Source organism: Tripterygium wilfordii, chromosome 8, assembly GCF_013401445.1.
Source record: "Tripterygium wilfordii isolate XIE 37 chromosome 8, ASM1340144v1, whole genome shotgun sequence".
Classification (NCBI taxonomy): Eukaryota; Viridiplantae; Streptophyta; class Magnoliopsida; order Celastrales; family Celastraceae; genus Tripterygium; species Tripterygium wilfordii.
In genome coordinates, this window is record NC_052239.1 from 11,074,747 (window position 1) to 11,092,695 (window position 17,949).

At 37.5% G+C, this 17,949-nt stretch overlaps 3 protein-coding genes and 1 non-coding gene across 6 annotated transcripts; 3 read left to right on the top strand and 1 right to left on the bottom strand.

Moving 5' to 3' along the window:
• Nucleotides 1–3,352: 3,352 nt before the first annotated feature.
• LOC120003486 (10 kDa chaperonin 1, chloroplastic-like) lies at nt 3,353–15,679 on the bottom strand. 3 transcript variants are annotated; one of them, XM_038852490.1, is made up of 8 exons: nt 15,513–15,678; nt 15,362–15,420; nt 15,088–15,138; nt 14,658–14,723; nt 14,522–14,572; nt 14,346–14,375; nt 13,668–13,740; nt 3,353–3,429 (listed from the first exon to the last, which is right to left on the bottom strand). In XM_038852490.1, the coding sequence occupies exons 1-7, from the start codon at nt 15,601–15,603 to the stop codon at nt 13,672–13,674; spliced, it is 417 nt and encodes a 138-aa protein (XP_038708418.1). In that variant the 5' UTR covers nt 15,604–15,678; the 3' UTR covers nt 3,353–3,429; nt 13,668–13,671. The 3 variants fall into 3 exon arrangements, 2 of the variants coding, with proteins under 2 accessions (XP_038708418.1, XP_038708417.1); XR_005469357.1 differs by lacking the exon at nt 3,353–3,429 and having other exon boundaries at nt 13,457–13,740; nt 14,219–14,375; nt 15,513–15,679; XM_038852489.1 differs by lacking the exon at nt 3,353–3,429 and having other exon boundaries at nt 13,457–13,740; nt 15,513–15,677.
• On the top strand, nt 9,332–9,437 carry LOC120004718. The gene has a single exon (XR_005469626.1). It is a non-coding gene; the product is annotated as a small nucleolar RNA R71 (small nucleolar RNA).
• Nucleotides 11,717–12,712, top strand: LOC120003644 (putative F-box protein At4g17565). Its single transcript, XM_038852658.1, has 2 exons — nt 11,717–12,556; nt 12,653–12,712. Exons 1-2 carry the CDS (start codon nt 11,717–11,719, stop codon nt 12,710–12,712), a joined length of 900 nt encoding a protein of 299 aa, XP_038708586.1.
• A 928-nt stretch (nt 15,680–16,607) lies between the features above and the next one.
• Nucleotides 16,608–17,941, top strand: LOC120004257 (cytosolic sulfotransferase 12-like). The gene has a single exon (XM_038853545.1). It carries the CDS (start codon nt 16,804–16,806, stop codon nt 17,740–17,742), a length of 939 nt encoding a protein of 312 aa, XP_038709473.1. The 5' UTR covers nt 16,608–16,803; the 3' UTR covers nt 17,743–17,941.
• Nucleotides 17,942–17,949: the final 8 nt, after the last annotated feature.

A 17,949-nucleotide genomic window follows, 5' to 3' on the forward strand; every position in this document is an offset into this window, starting at 1 on the left:
GAACCAAACCCAAAAGCCAATGCTACAAAATCAAAATGTGAACATGGACAGCTAATATGGTGCACTCATTTCATAAATTTGATTAAGATATGCAACTTCATTATTATTTTTTGATAGCCGATAATAACACTAGACAAGTTTACCCTTTAAATAGTTAACATGGTCTTAAACTTAGCTCGTTAGGCCCTACGTGCATATAAGTTTTCCACCTAACGACATGGTATAGGTTGATTGGGCCACAAGGCTATGACTCCTAGCGGGAATCAAACCTAAGACCTCCCAATTCCATAATGCAAGTTCATTATGACACAATGTTCCAATTAAATATTTATTCCTATTATCCAGGTGATGATAAATACATATCAATATAGCCTAATCAGGGAAAAGCACACTTTACACAACTTTTTGTTATCTATTCTTTCGTTAATAATACTCAAGACTATTTGCATTCAAAATTAATAATGCTCATGACTAACGGCTCTAGATCCATTACTAACTTTCCAGGCTTATCACATTTGTTGCATATACTGTTAAAATTGATAAGTTATATCCAAGTCATTGGATTTGACCAAACATTCCACGACTTATCACATGTGTTCTTATAAAAATTCTCACAAGTCAAAGGCACCAATTAGCCATAGAATCAAAAGCATGACATTGTCATGCCTCAACTTCCAAATTTCATCTATCATTCGTTTATCATTTAACCCAAAAAAAAAATCAAAAAGTAATATAAATTTCCCAAGAAGTAAATGTCTCTCATGCCTCAGCTTCCAATTCTCACTCCATCATCGCACTAGGCCAATTCTGGCAAACAAAAACTAATAGACCATTATAAATCTCGGGTCACATGAAAAGGTTTAAAGAATTTCAAACTAAAGTCTCACCAGAGTTGCAATCAAACTGTTCAATCTTCAAGAAAGAAAATCAATACTAATAGTAGCCTTAAAACGAATGAGACACATATCTACACAAACCTTATAACGAATAAGAGACATATATACACAAATACCATGATCTATATCCGCATACTAATTTTAATTTTAAAATATATGAGTTCAGCATGATGATGAAGAGTGAAAAAAAAATGCATGTTGTGATATTGTTTATGTGCATATCACAACAATAATATTATGTGAGATGCACAAAACAATATTATTGTCTTGAGTTTCATAATTATTTGTTGTAAATTTTCAAAGTTAAAATTTCTGTAATTGTGGACATTTTGAATCAATAAAACAATGGATGAATGATTCCTAATGGCTTCAATGGAGGAGGAGATTTACTAGGAGGAGGATCATCCAATGGAGGAGTTGATGATTTGCTTAGAGGAGGAGGACCATTGATGATTCTTGTGATGATTTAGCATGGAGAGGATTTGGACTTGCTGGTTCATTTGCCTAGGGGAAACGTAAGTTACAACGACTTTGTTGAAGACCTAATTTTGGTCTGAAACATTGAAATGGAAGATGATCAACCGATGGAGGAGGCGGATGTCAACAATCCCATCTTGTCCATGGCACCACGCATGCTCTATGTTGACATGTATTGTGCATAAAAACACATCTATTATCTTTGACATCAAACCTGCTCCATGTTGACATGTATTATGAGTTCAGTACGACGAAGAGTGAAAACAGTGTATCCACAAAAAGGCATCTTAATAATAGTCAACCTTATTATTAATTTGTTTTAATGACCAAATATTGAGATTATAGATTGAGTAATATGCATACATGTTCAGGATATGATAACACATAATGGAAGATTATCAACCGATGGAGGAGGCGGATGTCAACAATCCCATTGCTCCATGTGGTGACCTACCAACGATTCCATGTGGTGGAAAGAATATTTTAATATAATACCTGATAAGTGCTAAAAATAAAATGATAATTTATCATTGACATTTTTTGATACAATTAGGGCTTTCAATTATCATAAAATTAATTTATAACTATCATTTTCAATCATTTTATAGTTGTTAGTATATTTTCATGCCCAAAATGATGTTTGAAGTGAAGCCTCTATCCATCTTGTGTAAGGATCATCTTGTACATGGAGCCATGCCCGCTCCATGTTGACATATATGGTGCAAAAAATCACATCTATTATCTATGCTGCCACGCCCGCTCCATGTTAACATGTATCTATAATATGTTCCTTCTTTCTTGGTTCCTTCTTTATCAATGCATGTCGGTTCCATTTCAAGTCCTCAATTATGACTTCAAGATTTTGATTTTCTTTTTCGAAGACCATATTATGGAGTACCAATTACGATTTAGGAGATTGATCGTGAGATTCTTTTAGTGATCTTAATGAATGATTGATCTTTTTATTCCTGAAATTTCTTCCATCGTTATCACATGTTTGTATAAGTTGAGCCCTTGAAGGCATAAAAGGATCGCTGACTCTGTGTATGATAATCCTTTTTGAAGTTCTACACTTCTTAAATAAATTTTTTTATAAATCACTATATAATTAATAATTGGAAATTATCATATAATTATGAGATAAGTATCACTGGACCCCTAAACTTATTAAAAATGATCAATTCAGCCCTCGTACTTTTTTTCGTGACACATTAGTCCCTCGACTTCAAACAATGAGTCACGTTAGCCCTTCACACTCTTTATCGTTAAATAAATCTGAGGTGGACTCTATTTACTGACATGTATTTGATTTTGTTAAAAATGTATATTATGTGTAAAATAACATGGCGTCTAAGAAACTGAAATAAAAAAGGGAAACAAATCAAGGTTTAGGGTTGCAAAAAATTGAAAACAGAAATTAAAAATCCAACCCATAATGTAAAGGCAGCACCTTTACTTTTCAGTGCCTCTACCGACCATTTCTTTGTATCTGATAATGGAATCAATTCTCAGTTGGAACTTGCTGATGAAATCAATTCCCTCACAGTCGCCGGACGAGAGACTCCACTGCATCTTCCTCTTGGAAATGTACAAACGCGGACATGACACTCAACAATTGCCCAGAAAAGCTTCTACTTTCTTGTTACATTAAGGAAAGAATACGAAATGAATCGAACTTTTGCACTTAACATAACCTTGTTTTTTTACTTAACAAATTTCCAAAGACATTTCAAGAAAATTTGTTAAGAAGTCAATCTGAAAGTGTGAGAGACACTTCCAATTCGCAGACATTTGCAGCAGGCTACTGAAGAACATCATCATTCATGGACACAAATATCACCCATCAATGCAGAAGGATCATTATTAATTATCCGCGACCATGAGAAGGATATTCTATTATAAGCAACATAAAGGAGGCAGACAGGTTAAACCGTTAAAGCGAGTACAACATAGAAAATGAAACAAGAGTACATTCTTTTCCTCCATTTAGACTAACTGAATTGGATGCCTAGAAACAGATAAATGCCTTGATCAATGGAAATCTTGAGGAGATGCCAAGTTCTTTACTCGACCACAGCCAATAAGTCGCTAGCCTTACAAAAGCAGTGCCGAGAATCTGCTCTCAAATCAATCTGACACAATTCCAGAACTGATGTAGAACAAATTGCAGCTGAATTCTATGAAGCTTGGGATCGAAAGCAAGGGTTTTTAACGGTAGAGCTTGAAGAGCCCATAACTTTCAATCCGAAAGGAGTTACGGGGCCCATAATATGTTTTCGGAAAGGAAATTATGTGCCCTACACAAAATGTAAGGCTTCATCCTCCGTAACGACAAAGTTTGGGCCCAAATTCTAACGTTTAAGTGGTCTACGCGGCACTTTTATTTTATTGCGCATACTTTTCCTTATTTAATTCCGTTTCCTTTGTTTATTTGTCTAATATGTTTAGGATTCCTTCTCTATTATAAATAAATACTCCTTTAAGTTGTAATTCGAGATACACTTGAATTTTATTAATATCATACTAAACGAGATTTGTTCTCAAATTCTCTAAGTTTACTTGTTTTCTGAGGTATTGACGACGATCATACCTTTATCAGTTTCTGTTGTGCATTAAGAACATAAATATCAGAGATCAATTTAGCACGCATTATCAGTCCAATAAGAAAATATATTTATTTACTTAATGAAATTTCACATTATGCAACGGAATTTTTGCTAGACATTCAAGACGAAGGCAACAGAGCATCGGGGATTATAGGGTGAACAGTCAAACCTATATATTCATAAGCACTTAAAGACACTAAAGCAATGACATATTGACATAAAAAGTAAATGTCTATGGTTTGAGTTGAAGCTATGTCATGCTGTTTTTTGTTAGGGTAAATATGAAATTCTGTTATTGCATCAAACATCTTTTGTCTACCTGAAATCATTTTGGAATATCTGCCATGGCATTTGGAGCTTTTGTCTTGCCAATGAACTCAATACTATGAACTGTAATTTGAAGAATTCAATCATTCGATAACTTAAAAGTCCACTTTGACCAAACTACTTATGGCAAAGTTATTGGACGTGACCAAACTACTTATAGCAAAGTGATTGGATGTGACCAAATTACTTGCTAATTGTATATGACCAAACTTTCCACGACTTATCACATTTGTTCTTATACAAATACTCAAAGTCAGAAGAGACACCAATTAACCACAGAATCAAAAGCATGGCAGACTGGAATGCAATGCCAGAGGACATCTGATATGGATTTAATTGCAAGCGCACAAATCGCACAAGTAATATAAAAATGAGTAAATTATCGTTTCCACTAGGGATGTGTTGGCAAAAGAAATCAATGTCAAACAAGCTACAATTATGTAAATTGGAGAAAATGATTAGCGATTGGTTTTTTGATTTTTACTAAACTAATTAAAAAGAACAAAAACAAATCAAACACAAATATGAAATCAAGGATGGAAAGCACTAGGGTACTTAACTTCACCTCACCTATCCAATTCAACTAGTTGCATGCCCGCGCTTCGCGCGGCACATATTTTGATTGGAAAATAAATATGTGTGAAATTTTTTCGATACTTTGTTAACATGAAGAGCAATAGAGCTTTAATTGTAGAAAATAAAGATGATTGTGAGATGGAGATAAAATATGTACAATACCTGTTTTTTAATTTGTTAAGAAAAAATTTTTCTAATAAGGTGTAAGAAATTTGATGCATAAGGAATAAGTATGCTAAGAGTTTATCAATTTTTATTTGCGTCGCTAGTATCTACAAAGTGTTATAGGTCACCAAAGACATGTTTATGAGACAATATTGTATGGTTAGTACAACAATCTTTACAAAGTGACATTTAATATCGAGAAATACAATGTAGCATAAGTAGTATTTTTAAAATTATATTTTTGGAATAAAATTCTTAATATTTTTAGAATAAGATTTTTGAATTTATATTTTTGAAATGTTATGTATGACTGGTAGATTTATGCCTATAATCACTTTGACCTTCAACAACTCATTGAATTCTACCATGCTTTCTCGTCACCACTTACATGTTCCAATACCAAATGGGTTGAATTTATTTACACATTAGAACAATATAGCATGAGAAAAGCCTCTCATGTTGTGTATGCTGCAATCCAAACAGACTACTAAACCTAACGAAACTCTAAACATGCACAATACATCAACTAAATATTACAGAAACACACAAAATACATCAAAAACACACAAAATGATGGTAATTAATGCTAAAAACACACAAAATGTTTTCAAACTAAATACTACAAATGAATTTCATTGAGTCACATCAAAAGACTCTCATAATTAGCAATACATGGCCTTTGAGAAACCAAAACAACATCAAATCACTCCTATGAAACATTAATTCTCATACAATTCAATATGATTTTTAAATTATTTGAATACTATTAATTGTATGAGTGTGGTTGTGGGTCTTAAAGTGTATGAGTGTGGTTGTGGGTATTAAAGTTTTGCAATACATTTATGTGTGTGGTTGTGGGTCTTAAAGTTTTCTAATATATTTTTAAATTTTATTTTGTCTATATAGGCTTTTTTGTAAAGGCGTCCACGTGGCACCATGAATTGAGGAGAAGCCTTGTGGATCCTTAGCTTTATATATCCAATTCAATTCCCTTGATTCCTTAATCTCTAATTCATCTCTCAATAATGACAATCGATTTCCCAACCTATTCAATGTTCTATTCCTAGACACATCAAACGTATTTTCAATATAAATCTCTGTTATTCCTAACAATCGGATTAATATATCAAAAACCCATTACGAACTATGGAAATCATTTAGCGGTTGCATAAGTCACAAACCTATATTCCTATGGTTCATGCATCCTATGTCATCTATGGCTTGAGGCAAACCCTAGATATCTCCTTCCGGTCTCAATCTAGGTAGCAAATCAATTGAATGATGGCCAAACACTCAAAAGCATTAATCACACCCATAGACAATCAAGAGAGAAAGAGAAATCAAGAAATAAGGAAATCAAGTTTGTTGAATCTTCAAGGTTTGGTTACATTAAGATCCTAGTAGGAAATCTAGCCACTCATGGAAGCAAAATACATCATTAAACAAAGGAAATCAACCATAGAAACTAGGATAGAAAAGGAGAGAGGAAACCCCCTTGTAGATCCTCTTCTTCTCCAAGCTCCAAGGTGGCCTCCAAGCTCTCCAATGGAGGTAGCACGAAATCCAGCTCCCCAGCCTCCAAGCTCTCCTCCAAAACCCTATCTTATGCCCTTTTATACTTCTTCAAACTCTTATGTCGTTTCCAAAACAAGTTGGGGTCGTTTTGGCTTAGAAACACGTGAATTCGGGTCTTTTCCGCGAAACTGCGCAGTGCTGTGAATAGTACTCCGATCGATCGGGAATAGTCCGATCGATCGGAAATACAATCTGTCTCGATGATATTTTTAGGTGTTTTGGCAGGTCCGATCGATCGGGAATATGGCCGATCGATCGGAAATTAGTCCTGGGCTCCAAGTCTTCATTTTGCACTCTTTTCCTCCCTTTCTTGCCTTGACACCTACAATATGCAAATATAGCTTTCTTAGGCAATATTAACTCTTAATCAACTCAAAATGCAATGAACTTATGTGTAAAGGATGCACAAATGTATGTATATATTTGACACATCAAACACCCCCACACTTAAAATATGCAATGTCCTCAATGCATGGAATAGGTGAAAATAAAACTAAAAAGATAGGGATAGAACAATAAAACCTGGGTTGCCTCCCAAAAGCGCTTGGTTTAAAGTCTTCAGCCCGACTTCCCTTTTGGATTCAACCGGGATCCTTGAGAGTTGTGGTGTAGACTCCCCTTGATGGCTTCCTAGGATTAACATTGGATTGCTTAGGTTCCATGCAAGGAGAATAAGCTTTCATCACCACCATTTCCTTAGGATAGACATTTTTCTTCATTTTCTTGGTCTTCCTCTTCTTCTTTTTCTTGCTCTTCTTTTTCTTCTCCTTGGGATCTTCAATTTGAGGCTTTTGAACTTCAATTGCAGCTTGGGAGGCTGTCTTAGGAACTTCATGCTCAACCTTGGAATTTTTGCCTAAAAGAACTTCCACCGGAATATATGGAACTTCCTTCTCAAGAGTGTCGGGGATGATCATGTCAATATGCTCTACTTGGAGGCATTGTTGAGAAATCTCCTCTTGCCTCCTAGTTCCAAACACTTTAAAAGTGATTTGGTCACCTCCCGCACCTCTCAAAGTAAGCTTCCCTTTTTCAACATCTATCAAAGCTCTCCCAGTGCTCAAGAATGGTCTTCCCAAGATTATAGGAGTAGTGGGGTTGGCCTCCATATCCAAAATAATAAAATCAACCGGGAACATAAGATCACCCACCTTCACTAAGACATCCTCTACCATGCCAATAGGATACTTGATAGATCTATCCGCCATTTGCAAAGACACTGTGGTTGGACTAATCTCCTTCATCCCAATTTGCTTAGCAACCGACAATGGCATCAAATTGATGCTAGCTCCAAGATCACATAAAGATCTTTCAATCAAGGTGCTTCCAATGGTGCACGGAATTGTGAAACTTCCCGGATCATCTTGCTTAATTGGGAGCTTCCTTTGCACAATGGCACTACACTCTTCGGTTAATTGTATCTTTTCATGCTCCTTCAATCTCCGTTTCTTGGATAAAATCTCCTTCATGAATTTGGCATAGCAAGGAATTTGCTCTAAAGCTTCGGCAAAGGGGATGTTCACTTGAAGCTTCTTGAATACCTCCAAAAATTTAGAGAATTGATCATCATTCTTCTTAGTGCTCTTCAATCTTTGAGGAAATGGAATTGGAGGCACATAAGGTTTGACTGGAGGTGCAGGAAGAGAACTATCGGGCCAATCCAATTCCACAGCATACCGATTCTGCATATCTTTCTCATTTCTGCATTTTTCATCATGTACTGCAGCTGGCCGATCGATCGGGATGGGGTCCGATCGATCGGAAATAGCCCCTGAACACTTTTCAGCTTCTTTTTCCCTGGTTCTGCTGCACTCCCCCTTTTCCTGCAAAATTTTTGCCTTTTCGGCATCAAGATCAGCAGCATTTTGAGCTACCTTACCAGTCCGAAGAGTGATTGCCATGCATTGCTCTTTATCCTTCCCTCTTGGATTCAATTCCGGTTGGCTTGGCAAGGTACCTCTTTCTCTAGATGACAAATTGTTAGCTATTTGCCCCAATTGTACCTCAAGATTCCGGATGGAAGTTCCATAGCTTTGCATCAAAGTTGCTTGAGCTTGTAGACTGGCATCGGTTTTACTCATGTATTGCTCCGTCCTTGTCATAAATTGGGAGGTATGCGTTGTAAGCATATCAAGACCTCCCGCAAGCTTTGAGAACATCTCATCAATATCCCTCTTCTTCTCTTGGGGCTGCACTAGATGTTGAGGATTTTGCACATTTTGAGTATTGCTCCAAGAGAAGTTGGGGTGATTCCTAAATCCCGGATTGTAGAAGTTGGAATAAGGATCTTTGCCGGGTTGATTGAAATTACCTCCACCAATGGCATTCACTTGCTCACTAGGATTAGATGAAGAAGCAATAAAACACTCCCCCGTAGGATGGCGTCCACAACAATAAGCACAAGACATATGAGAAGGTGTGCTTTGCATAGCATGTACTTCTTGAGCTTGATTTAGTGTCAATGCATCAATCTTCCTCGCCATGATATTCAAGGTAGACATAACCTCATCATCTCTAAAGCTTCCTCCTTGCTTTGGATTCCCCCTCACCGAGGACCAAGAGTTAGTGGTCTTGGCCACTTTATCAAGTAATTCCCTAGCCTCCTCTTGACTTTTGGTCATAAAAGAACCTCCCGCAGCCGCATCAATAATCTCCTTAGTATGCATGCACAACCCATTATAGAAAGCTTGGTACACCACCCATTCCGGAAGACCATGATTTGGGCAACTTCGAATAATTCCTTTAAAGCGCTCCCAAGCCTCATAAAATGATTCAAAATCCTTTTGGGCAAAGGACATGATATCCGCCCTAATTTGCATCGCCTTGCCCGGAGGAAAGAATTTTGTCAAGAATTGCTCCGCCATCTCATCCCAAGTGGTGATAGAATTGGGAGGCAAGGACATTAACCATCCCTTAGCCTTATCCCTCAAAGAAAATGGGAATAACCTCAACAAGATAGCATCTTTAGAAGCTCCGTTAATCCCAAAAGTAGTGCACATATGTAAGAAAGAGCGAAGATGGATATTGGGCTCTTCATTAGGAAGACCATAGAAAACAACCGAATTTGAGATAATGTTGATGATAGCCGGCTTGATCTCAAAATTAGTAGCATTGATAGGAGGATAGCGGATGCTTGAAGGATTTGTGTCCCAAGTAGGCCTAGCACAATCCTCAAGAGAGCGAGGGTCAAATTGCCTAGGAGGGCCTTCAACTTCATCACCACCATTTCTTCCATTAGCACCTCCACCATTACCATTGCCAACATTCCCCCTTCCTTGGTTGTCTCCAATGTCTTCCATTTGATTATTAATAAGCTCCCGTCTAAGATTGTGAAGAGTTCTTTCAATCTCCAAATCAATAGCAATTAATTCTGGATTAGAAGAACGTGTTCCCAAGCTCATACAAGTGAAAGAATTTCTGCAGAAAAATAAAAAAAAACCAATTAACACAATTTAAAACCTAAATTGACACAAAAAACAATTGCCTCAATCCCCGGCAACGGCGCCAAAAACTTGATATGGATTTAATTGCAAGCGCACAAATCGCACAAGTAATATAAAGATGAGTAAATTATCGTTTCCACTAGGGATGTGTTGGCAAAAGAAATCAATGTCAAACAAGCTACAATTATGTAAATTGGAGAAAATGATTAGCGATTGGTTTTTTGATTTTTACTAAACTAATTAAAAAGAACAAAAACAAATCAAACACAAATATGAAATCAAGGATGGAAAGCACTAGGGTACTTAACTTCACCTCACCTATCCAATTCAATTCCCTTGATTCCTTAATCCCTAATTCATCTCTCAATAATGACAATCGATTTCCCAACCTATTCAATGTTCTATTCCTAGACACATCAAACGTATTTTCAATATAAATCCCTGTTATTCCTAACAATCGGATTAATATATCAAAAACCCATTACGAACTATGGAAATCATTTAGCGGTTGCATAAGTCACAAACCTATATTCCTATGGTTCATGCATCCTATGTCATCTATGGCTTGAGGCAAACCCTAGATATCTCCTTCCGGTCTCAATCTAGGTAGCAAATCAATTGAATGATGGCCAAACACTCAAAAGCATTAATCACACCCATAGACAATCAAGAGAGAAAGAGAAATCAAGAAATAAGGAAATCAAGTTTGTTGAATCTTCAAGGTTTGGTTACATTAAGATCCTAGTAGGAAATCTAGCCACTCATGGAAGCAAAATACATCATTAAACAAAGGAAATCAACCATAGAAACTAGGATAGAAAAGGAGAGAGGAAACCCCCTTGTAGATCCTCTTCTTCTCCAAGCTCCAAGGTGGCCTCCAAGCTCTCCAATGGAGGTAGCACGAAATCCAGCTCCCCAGCCTCCAAGCTCTCCTCCAAAACCCTATCTTATGCCCTTTTATACTTCTTCAAACTCTTATGTCGTTTCCAAAACAAGTTGGGGTCGTTTTGGCTTAGAAACACGTGAATTCGGGTCTTTTCCGCGAAACTGCGCAGTGCTGTGAATAGTACTCCGATCGATCGGGAATAGTCCGATCGATCGGAAATACAATCTGTCTCGATGATATTTTTAGGTGTTTTGGCAGGTCCGATCGATCGGGAATATGGCCGATCGATCGGAAATTAGTCCTGGGCTCCAAGTCTTCATTTTGCACTCTTTTCCTCCCTTTCTTGCATTGACACCTACAATATGCAAATATAGCTTTCTTAGGCAATATTAACTCTTAATCAACTCAAAATGCAATGAACTTATGTGTAAAGGATGCACAAATGTATGTATATATTTGACACATCAACATCCTGCTGCTTATATTCAAAAAGATAACCAACATTTCAGATCTCTATCGGTTCAGTCATGTTTCCAAATCATGGAGAGCTGTGGCATTAGAGTACGGAACCACCTATGTCCCCTTTGCAGTTCCCTGTCTCATGGTCCCTGACATCGACTATGACATTACCTGCAAATCCCGTCGTCTCCTTACGTTCCCCGTCGACGCGGCTGTTATGATCGATAAAGAAGAAAGAGATCGGTTGCCCCAAATCATACTTCCACACAGGCTCTTTGTTGCGGATCCTATGGGGGCTGGCTTGTGATGATTGAGGTAAACAAGGATATGTATCTATTGAATCCATTCTTGGAAAAGCGCTTAGATCTTCCTCCAGCGATTTGCCAGAAAGGCGTCTACTTTGGCAAAGTCATCTTATCAACCATTCCCATTCCTAATAATAATGCTGCTGATTGCTTTGTCATGATTTGGTACAGTTTTGGTAAGCTGGATTTTTGCAAGGTAGGCGACAAATCTTGGAGATGTATCGACACATCAATCTTAAATCCTTCTCGTAGGCACAAATCATGCTTGACTGATGCAATATTCTTCGAGGATAAATTCTATTTGGTATCGGTTTATGGGGAGATTTATGCTTGTGATCCTAACGCTAAGGAACCAATACTGTCTACACATTATGAAAGACAAAACCCAAGTGCACGTATATTTTGGCATCTGATGGAATCCGGGGGAGAGTTGTTCGGAATCATGCATGACTTTTTTCGTAAACCAGACGAAGAGAGAGTCAAACACATAGAATCCCTTAGCAATGAAGGAAGAGAAGATATATACAATAGATTTCATGAATATCATCGCTGCTGGAGTTGGTACAAAACTTGTTCTTTTGAAGTATATAAGCTGAGTGTGAGTGGATGCAACTCAAGATTTATAAAAGTAGACAATTTAGATGGGAAGGCGGCGTTTTTGGGTAGGAATAATTCCTTTACCATCTCAAACCCGAGTGTTTTTGGCTACCATGGAAACCGAATATATTTTAGTGATGATAGATATAGAAGTTATGGTATGAATGTATTCAACATGGAGGATGGTGTTTTCAAGCCACTTTACCTGACAAATTCTCAGCTCCCGAAAGCACCACCTATTTGGGTTTCTCCACAACCATAACAAAAGAAGAAGTCTTTCTTCTGTATAGGCATTCTATTTTATTTTCGCATTTCTCTGTTTTTTCAATTAGCAATTCAGGGTTCATTGAGTAATGTTATTGGCTTTTTCGACATGCCTTTCTACCATGCAGTTGTATGAGCTGATAACAGTTCCCACATACAAGGAAAAACATAATTGCAAGAGTACAATGTCCTAGAGAAAAAGGACAGGGGAGAAGCTATGAAATTCACCAGAGTCGGATTTGATATTCAGTGCATGAATTGCTATTCAATGACTAATCATAAACTCTCTTTTCGTTCAAAGCCAATCATTAAGATCAAGCCACGTTAGGCAACATAACTATTCTCCAAATGTGATCTTTTCCTCGCCAAACCTCCTAAGCCAATTTTGTTACAGACAAAATAAACACCCACTCGGAATACAGACAAAATAAACACCCACTTCATGAGGGTACTGGATACAGAAGAATGGAGAATCCTTGACCTCACTCCATCATAGGAGGATTCATGAGTGTGACCGAAACTAGGGTTGGAATTGCAGAAGGTGCTTGGCAATAAAATCTGAATTTTTAAATCTCTGTCTACTGATTGTGCGTCTGTTCGAGTACTAAGCCATATTTTCCCTTTCTGCCTCTGTCTTCTGATTGTTACAAGTTAAATCTTTGTCTACCTTGTTCAAAGTGGATAAGAAGAAAAGAGTGACATTCTTGTAGGAAAATTATTAGTACTATTGTATTTAACATAACAGAACCTTGTTTTTTTACTTAACAAATTTCCAGAGACATTTCAAGAAAATTTGTTAAGATGTCAATCTGAAAGTGTGAGATACACGCTTCCAATTCGCAGACATTTGCAGCAGGCTATTGAAGAACATCATCATTCATGGAGACAAATATCACCCATCAATGCAAAAGGATTATTATTCATCATCCACAACCATGAGAAGGGTATTCTATCATAAGCAACATAAAGGAGGCACACAGGTTAAACCGTTAAAGCGAATACAACACAAAAAATGCAATACATTCTTCTCCTCCATTTAGACCAACTTAATCGGATGCCTTGATCAATGGAAATCTTGAGGAGATGCCAAGTTCTTTACTCCACCACGGCCAATAAGTCGCTAGCCTTACAGAAGCAGTGCCGAGAATCTGTTCCCAAATCAACCTGACACAATTCCAGAACATAAATATCAGAGCCTTTATATAAGTAACATCAAATATGATGATAATCACCTATATAAAACATCCTTGTCAAGTGATCAAGATGGCCTAGTCCTAACAATCATAAGAAAATATACTTATCAGTCCAACAACGAAATTTCAAATTAGAAAGGTTTTTGCAGTGGAATTTTTGCTAGACATTCAAAGTGAAGGCAATAGAGCATCGGGGACCATAGGGTGAACAGTCGAACCTACTACATGTACATTCATAAGCACTTAAAGACTAAGCAATGACATGACAAGTGAACTTCCAATGGCACATATAGACATGATGGAGAGATGGCTTAAGAGATATGTCTCATCCTCTAACTTGCTAACATATTGTTTAGAAGCAACCAACAGCAAGGCCCAACCAAAACAAAGGCACATACCAAACTTGAGGTGCTCAAAATTGACAGGAAAAATTAAAGAAAAGAACGAACATAGTTTGTAATCCTCTGAACATAGTCAGTCGTAATCCCATCATGTAAAGGGGAGAAGGAGCGGCAAAACTTCTTCACATATGTAAATGGCCAATGAAAAGGTTCTCCTACCAGGCATTTAGCTTACCTCATATGCATTTATGTCTGAAAAAAGAACCTGCAAAAGACGGAGCAGATACTGGTCACAAATGGGCTCACGAGACTAGAGAGATTACGTAAGTTATGGAAAGCATAAGGAGCACAAAAAAAGTAGCAAATACAGGCTATAATCTTTTATCAAATATGTTGGTCAAACTCGCTCACCTTCTTTCCAGCCTCCATATTTTGCCCAACCTCAGCACCAACAGAGAGTATCTAAAGCAAATAAAAAGTTTTAAAACATCGTCAGGAGTATCTACATAAACTAATGAAAAATGTTCTTTTTCAGATCCCCACTCACCTCTCCCATCAGGTACCGCTCAAACTTGACAGCAGATTTGGGCAACAATACGCCGCCGGCTGATTTCTACAGCATATACAATTACTATCAGCATGCAAGCTCACAACAAAGACAATTATTTACATGAAGTAACTATCTGCACACATTAGAAAAACATTAACCAACCCAAGATTTGATCAAAACAATTAACTCAATAAACTCAAGTAAATCCATCATAACCAACTAAAAGCTTATTATATTCATCAAAAAACATTAACAAAATATCCACCATTGAAATTGAAACAACTAAGCAGAGCCTTTCACTTAAATTGACAAACACAGCCAAACATTGCTACCCTCATCAGCTTAATGGCTGCAAAAGGCTTTGAATTTTGATTGAAGATTAAAAGGGGAGGAGAAAAAAAAGAAAGAAAAGGAAGAAGTGGCACACCTCGGGTAGCTCCTCGAGACGGATAAGGACTCTATCAGCCTGTGGAACAACCTGCAACCCACAATTTTGACTGCTTTTAACATAACAAATTAACAATACATCTAATAATCCCATAAATTACTAAACACTGTGTCTTCCTTTGTCTCTGCTTTCATTACTTTACATCAATTGAAAATAGGAAAAAAGAAAGCATCCCAGACAATGAAACTTAAAACGTGATAATAAATAACGAAAGGAAAAAAAAACGAAAACTCGAACAGATAAAGACAGATACCTTCTTGGGTTCCAATTTCTGGGCAACAGCATTGATTCTCAGCGAACACTTCCGCAAACCTGAAAAAAATTGAACAAAATAATTGAAAAAAAAAAAACGAATGTAAAAATACACAAAAAGTATAAATGAAGGGAGTGAGGGTTTAACAAACCGAGAATTCTCTGTTGAGAGAGAGATGGGCCACTGGTTCTGGTGACAGCGAATGGCTTTGGGAATGTGACAAAAGTAGACGCCATCGCCATGGATAACAGAGACGGAGCAAACACAAAGCTAGAGGGTTAAGCTTTAAAGGCGTGTTTGTTTACAAAGAACTTGTAACGACGAGAGGACCCAAACCCTATATAAAGACACGTGTCATTTCTTGAAAGTTTTATATTTATTTTCTTTTCTTATTTATCCAACTTGAGCACACATAAATGGGCCTAAGGCCGAATAATAAACTAGAATTGGCGCAGAGATGTAACCCAATCACAAGTACAGCCCAAATTGGCCCAAGTTCAACACATTGCCCCCTAGGTTATTTTCTATATGGTTATAAAAAGGTAAGAAGGAGGAACCAACCTGTCCCTCCGTACTAACAATTTGTCTATTTGGACCAAAACTCACACTATTTTTTCCTTCGAAGCCCAACACAAACTCGTACTAATTTGGGTTTAGAAAAAATAGATTGTTGCAAATTAGGAAATTTGGGATCAATTATATTATGAACTAAGTTCTTACATCTAAATAATGTGGAATCACACCAGAAAGAAACACATGACCTATTAGACCTAACCCACATCAATCCTGCAACAATACTCAATTTCAATTATGAATGTGGAGTTATGCTTGGGTTGAGAAATTTAGTTGGGCTACTTGTGACCACCATTCCCATAATTTCTCCTCAACCCCTCCTACATTTCTTCCGTCTCCCACTCACAACTAAACCCCTATATAAAGTGAGCCCAATGAAAAGTCATCTTAGAACCTACTAACTATAAGGATCAAGAAAAGCCCAACTCGGCTTAGCCCATTTGAACATCAGAGATCAGGCCCATCCCAAAAATTCGAAGAGGCAGTGCAACCTTCACATTTTCCTGTCAAAGCCATGTTCTTTGATGGCTCTCAGTTACGTATCAAATGCTAGAACCCAAAGTTGAAGAACAATTACTCATCATTTGTTAATTACTCAGCAGACCCATTTGAAATTGAAGCATTGACCATGAAAATTGTTTTTATTCAACAATCAACTCTCCAGAAAACTTCCAATTCCCCGGTGGCAGCGCCGCCACGGTCCACAACTAATGTTTAAAAATTATTGCTCAAGCACACCAGACTGGACTAGTGCCCTCACACATGACACACCTCCTGTATATATACAATCATAGACATAGCTTCTCTTCACTAAACCATACAAGAATTTTTAGCATCCCTATACTTCAATACTTCAAATAACGGCTTCCATGGATTCAGTTGAGTCATTGAAGGCTAAACTCGATCAACTTCCCCGAGAATCATTTGCTGGGGCTTTTAATCTCTATGAGTGGGAAGGATTTTGGTACCACCAAGATCTGATCAAATGTGGAATGGCAATCAAATCCAAATTTGAAGCACTTGATGACGATGTTATCTTGACAACCTCCATGAAAACCGGCACGACGTGGCTCAAGGCATTAGTTCTTTGCATCATGAAGTCACAGAGCCTCAAAGAAGGAGAGGAGGACCCTTTGGAGAAGGCAAATCCTCAGGCTTCTTTGAAGAGTCTGGAAGAAATATATTTCAATCCCAATCCTAATATTTCAGGTATATCGTCTCCTAGACTCTTTCATACTCATTTCCCTTACAAAGCTTTGCCAGATTCGGTAAAGAACTCGAACTGCAAGATAGTCTACCTGGTCCGAAACCCCAAAGATACGTTTGTGTCAATGTGGGACTTCCTTAACAAAGCAAAGGGACCCAACCAACCTGGAATTCCATTTGAGAGAGCATTTGCGAGTTTCTCCAAGGGAGTTCACTTGTATGGTCCATTCTTTGATCATGCCTTGGAGTACTGGACAGAGAGCTTGAATCGTCCAGACAAGGTACTTGTCCTGAAGTACGAAGACCTGAAAAGAGATCCTAAAGAACAGGTGAAAAGGCTCGCATCGTTTCTTGGGAAACCATTCGCCAAGGAAGAAGACATTGATAGCGTAATATGGAGGTGCAGCATAGAGAGGCTTAAAAACTTGGAGGTGAATAAGACCGGTGTTACTGATACCGTTCGAAAGATGCCCAATAGCACCTTTTTCAGGCTTGGAGTGGTTGGGGACTGGAAAAACCACTTCACTGCCGAGATGAGTGATTCCCTTGATCAAGTTAAGCGCAAGAAACTGGAAGGGTCTGGCCTTGATCTTGACGATTAAACTTCATACCTGCAATCTTGAAGCAAAATGAAATGAAATAAATAATAAATGTGTCTAGGTAAATAACATTGAATTTTCAAGATCAAAATCTTTGCTAGGAGATTCATTGTAACTATTGTGTGTTTTGAATTCATTTCTGTAGAGAGACAAACACATGTTTGCTCCGTTTCAGTTTTATAATAATAATTTTATAGTAAAAGATGGGTC

Coding starts and splice junctions, on each gene's coding strand:
- LOC120003486 (XM_038852490.1), bottom strand. CDS start 15,603: ATGGCGATGGCGTCTACTTTTGTCACATTCCCAAAGCCATTCGCTGTC. Junction 15,139..15,361: donor AGAAATTGGAACCCAAGAAG/GTATCTGTCTTT, acceptor TGTGGGTTGCAG/GTTGTTCCACAGGCTGATAG. Junction 14,376..14,521: donor ATATGGAGGCTGGAAAGAAG/GTGAGCGAGTTT, acceptor CGTCTTTTGCAG/GTTCTTTTTTCAGACATAAA.
- LOC120004257 (XM_038853545.1), top strand. CDS start 16,804: ATGGATTCAGTTGAGTCATTGAAGGCTAAACTCGATCAACTTCCCCGA.
- LOC120003644 (XM_038852658.1), top strand. CDS start 11,717: ATGATTGAGGTAAACAAGGATATGTATCTATTGAATCCATTCTTGGAA. Junction 12,557..12,652: donor CGAAAGCACCACCTATTTGG/GTTTCTCCACAA, acceptor TTAGCAATTCAG/GGTTCATTGAGTAATGTTAT.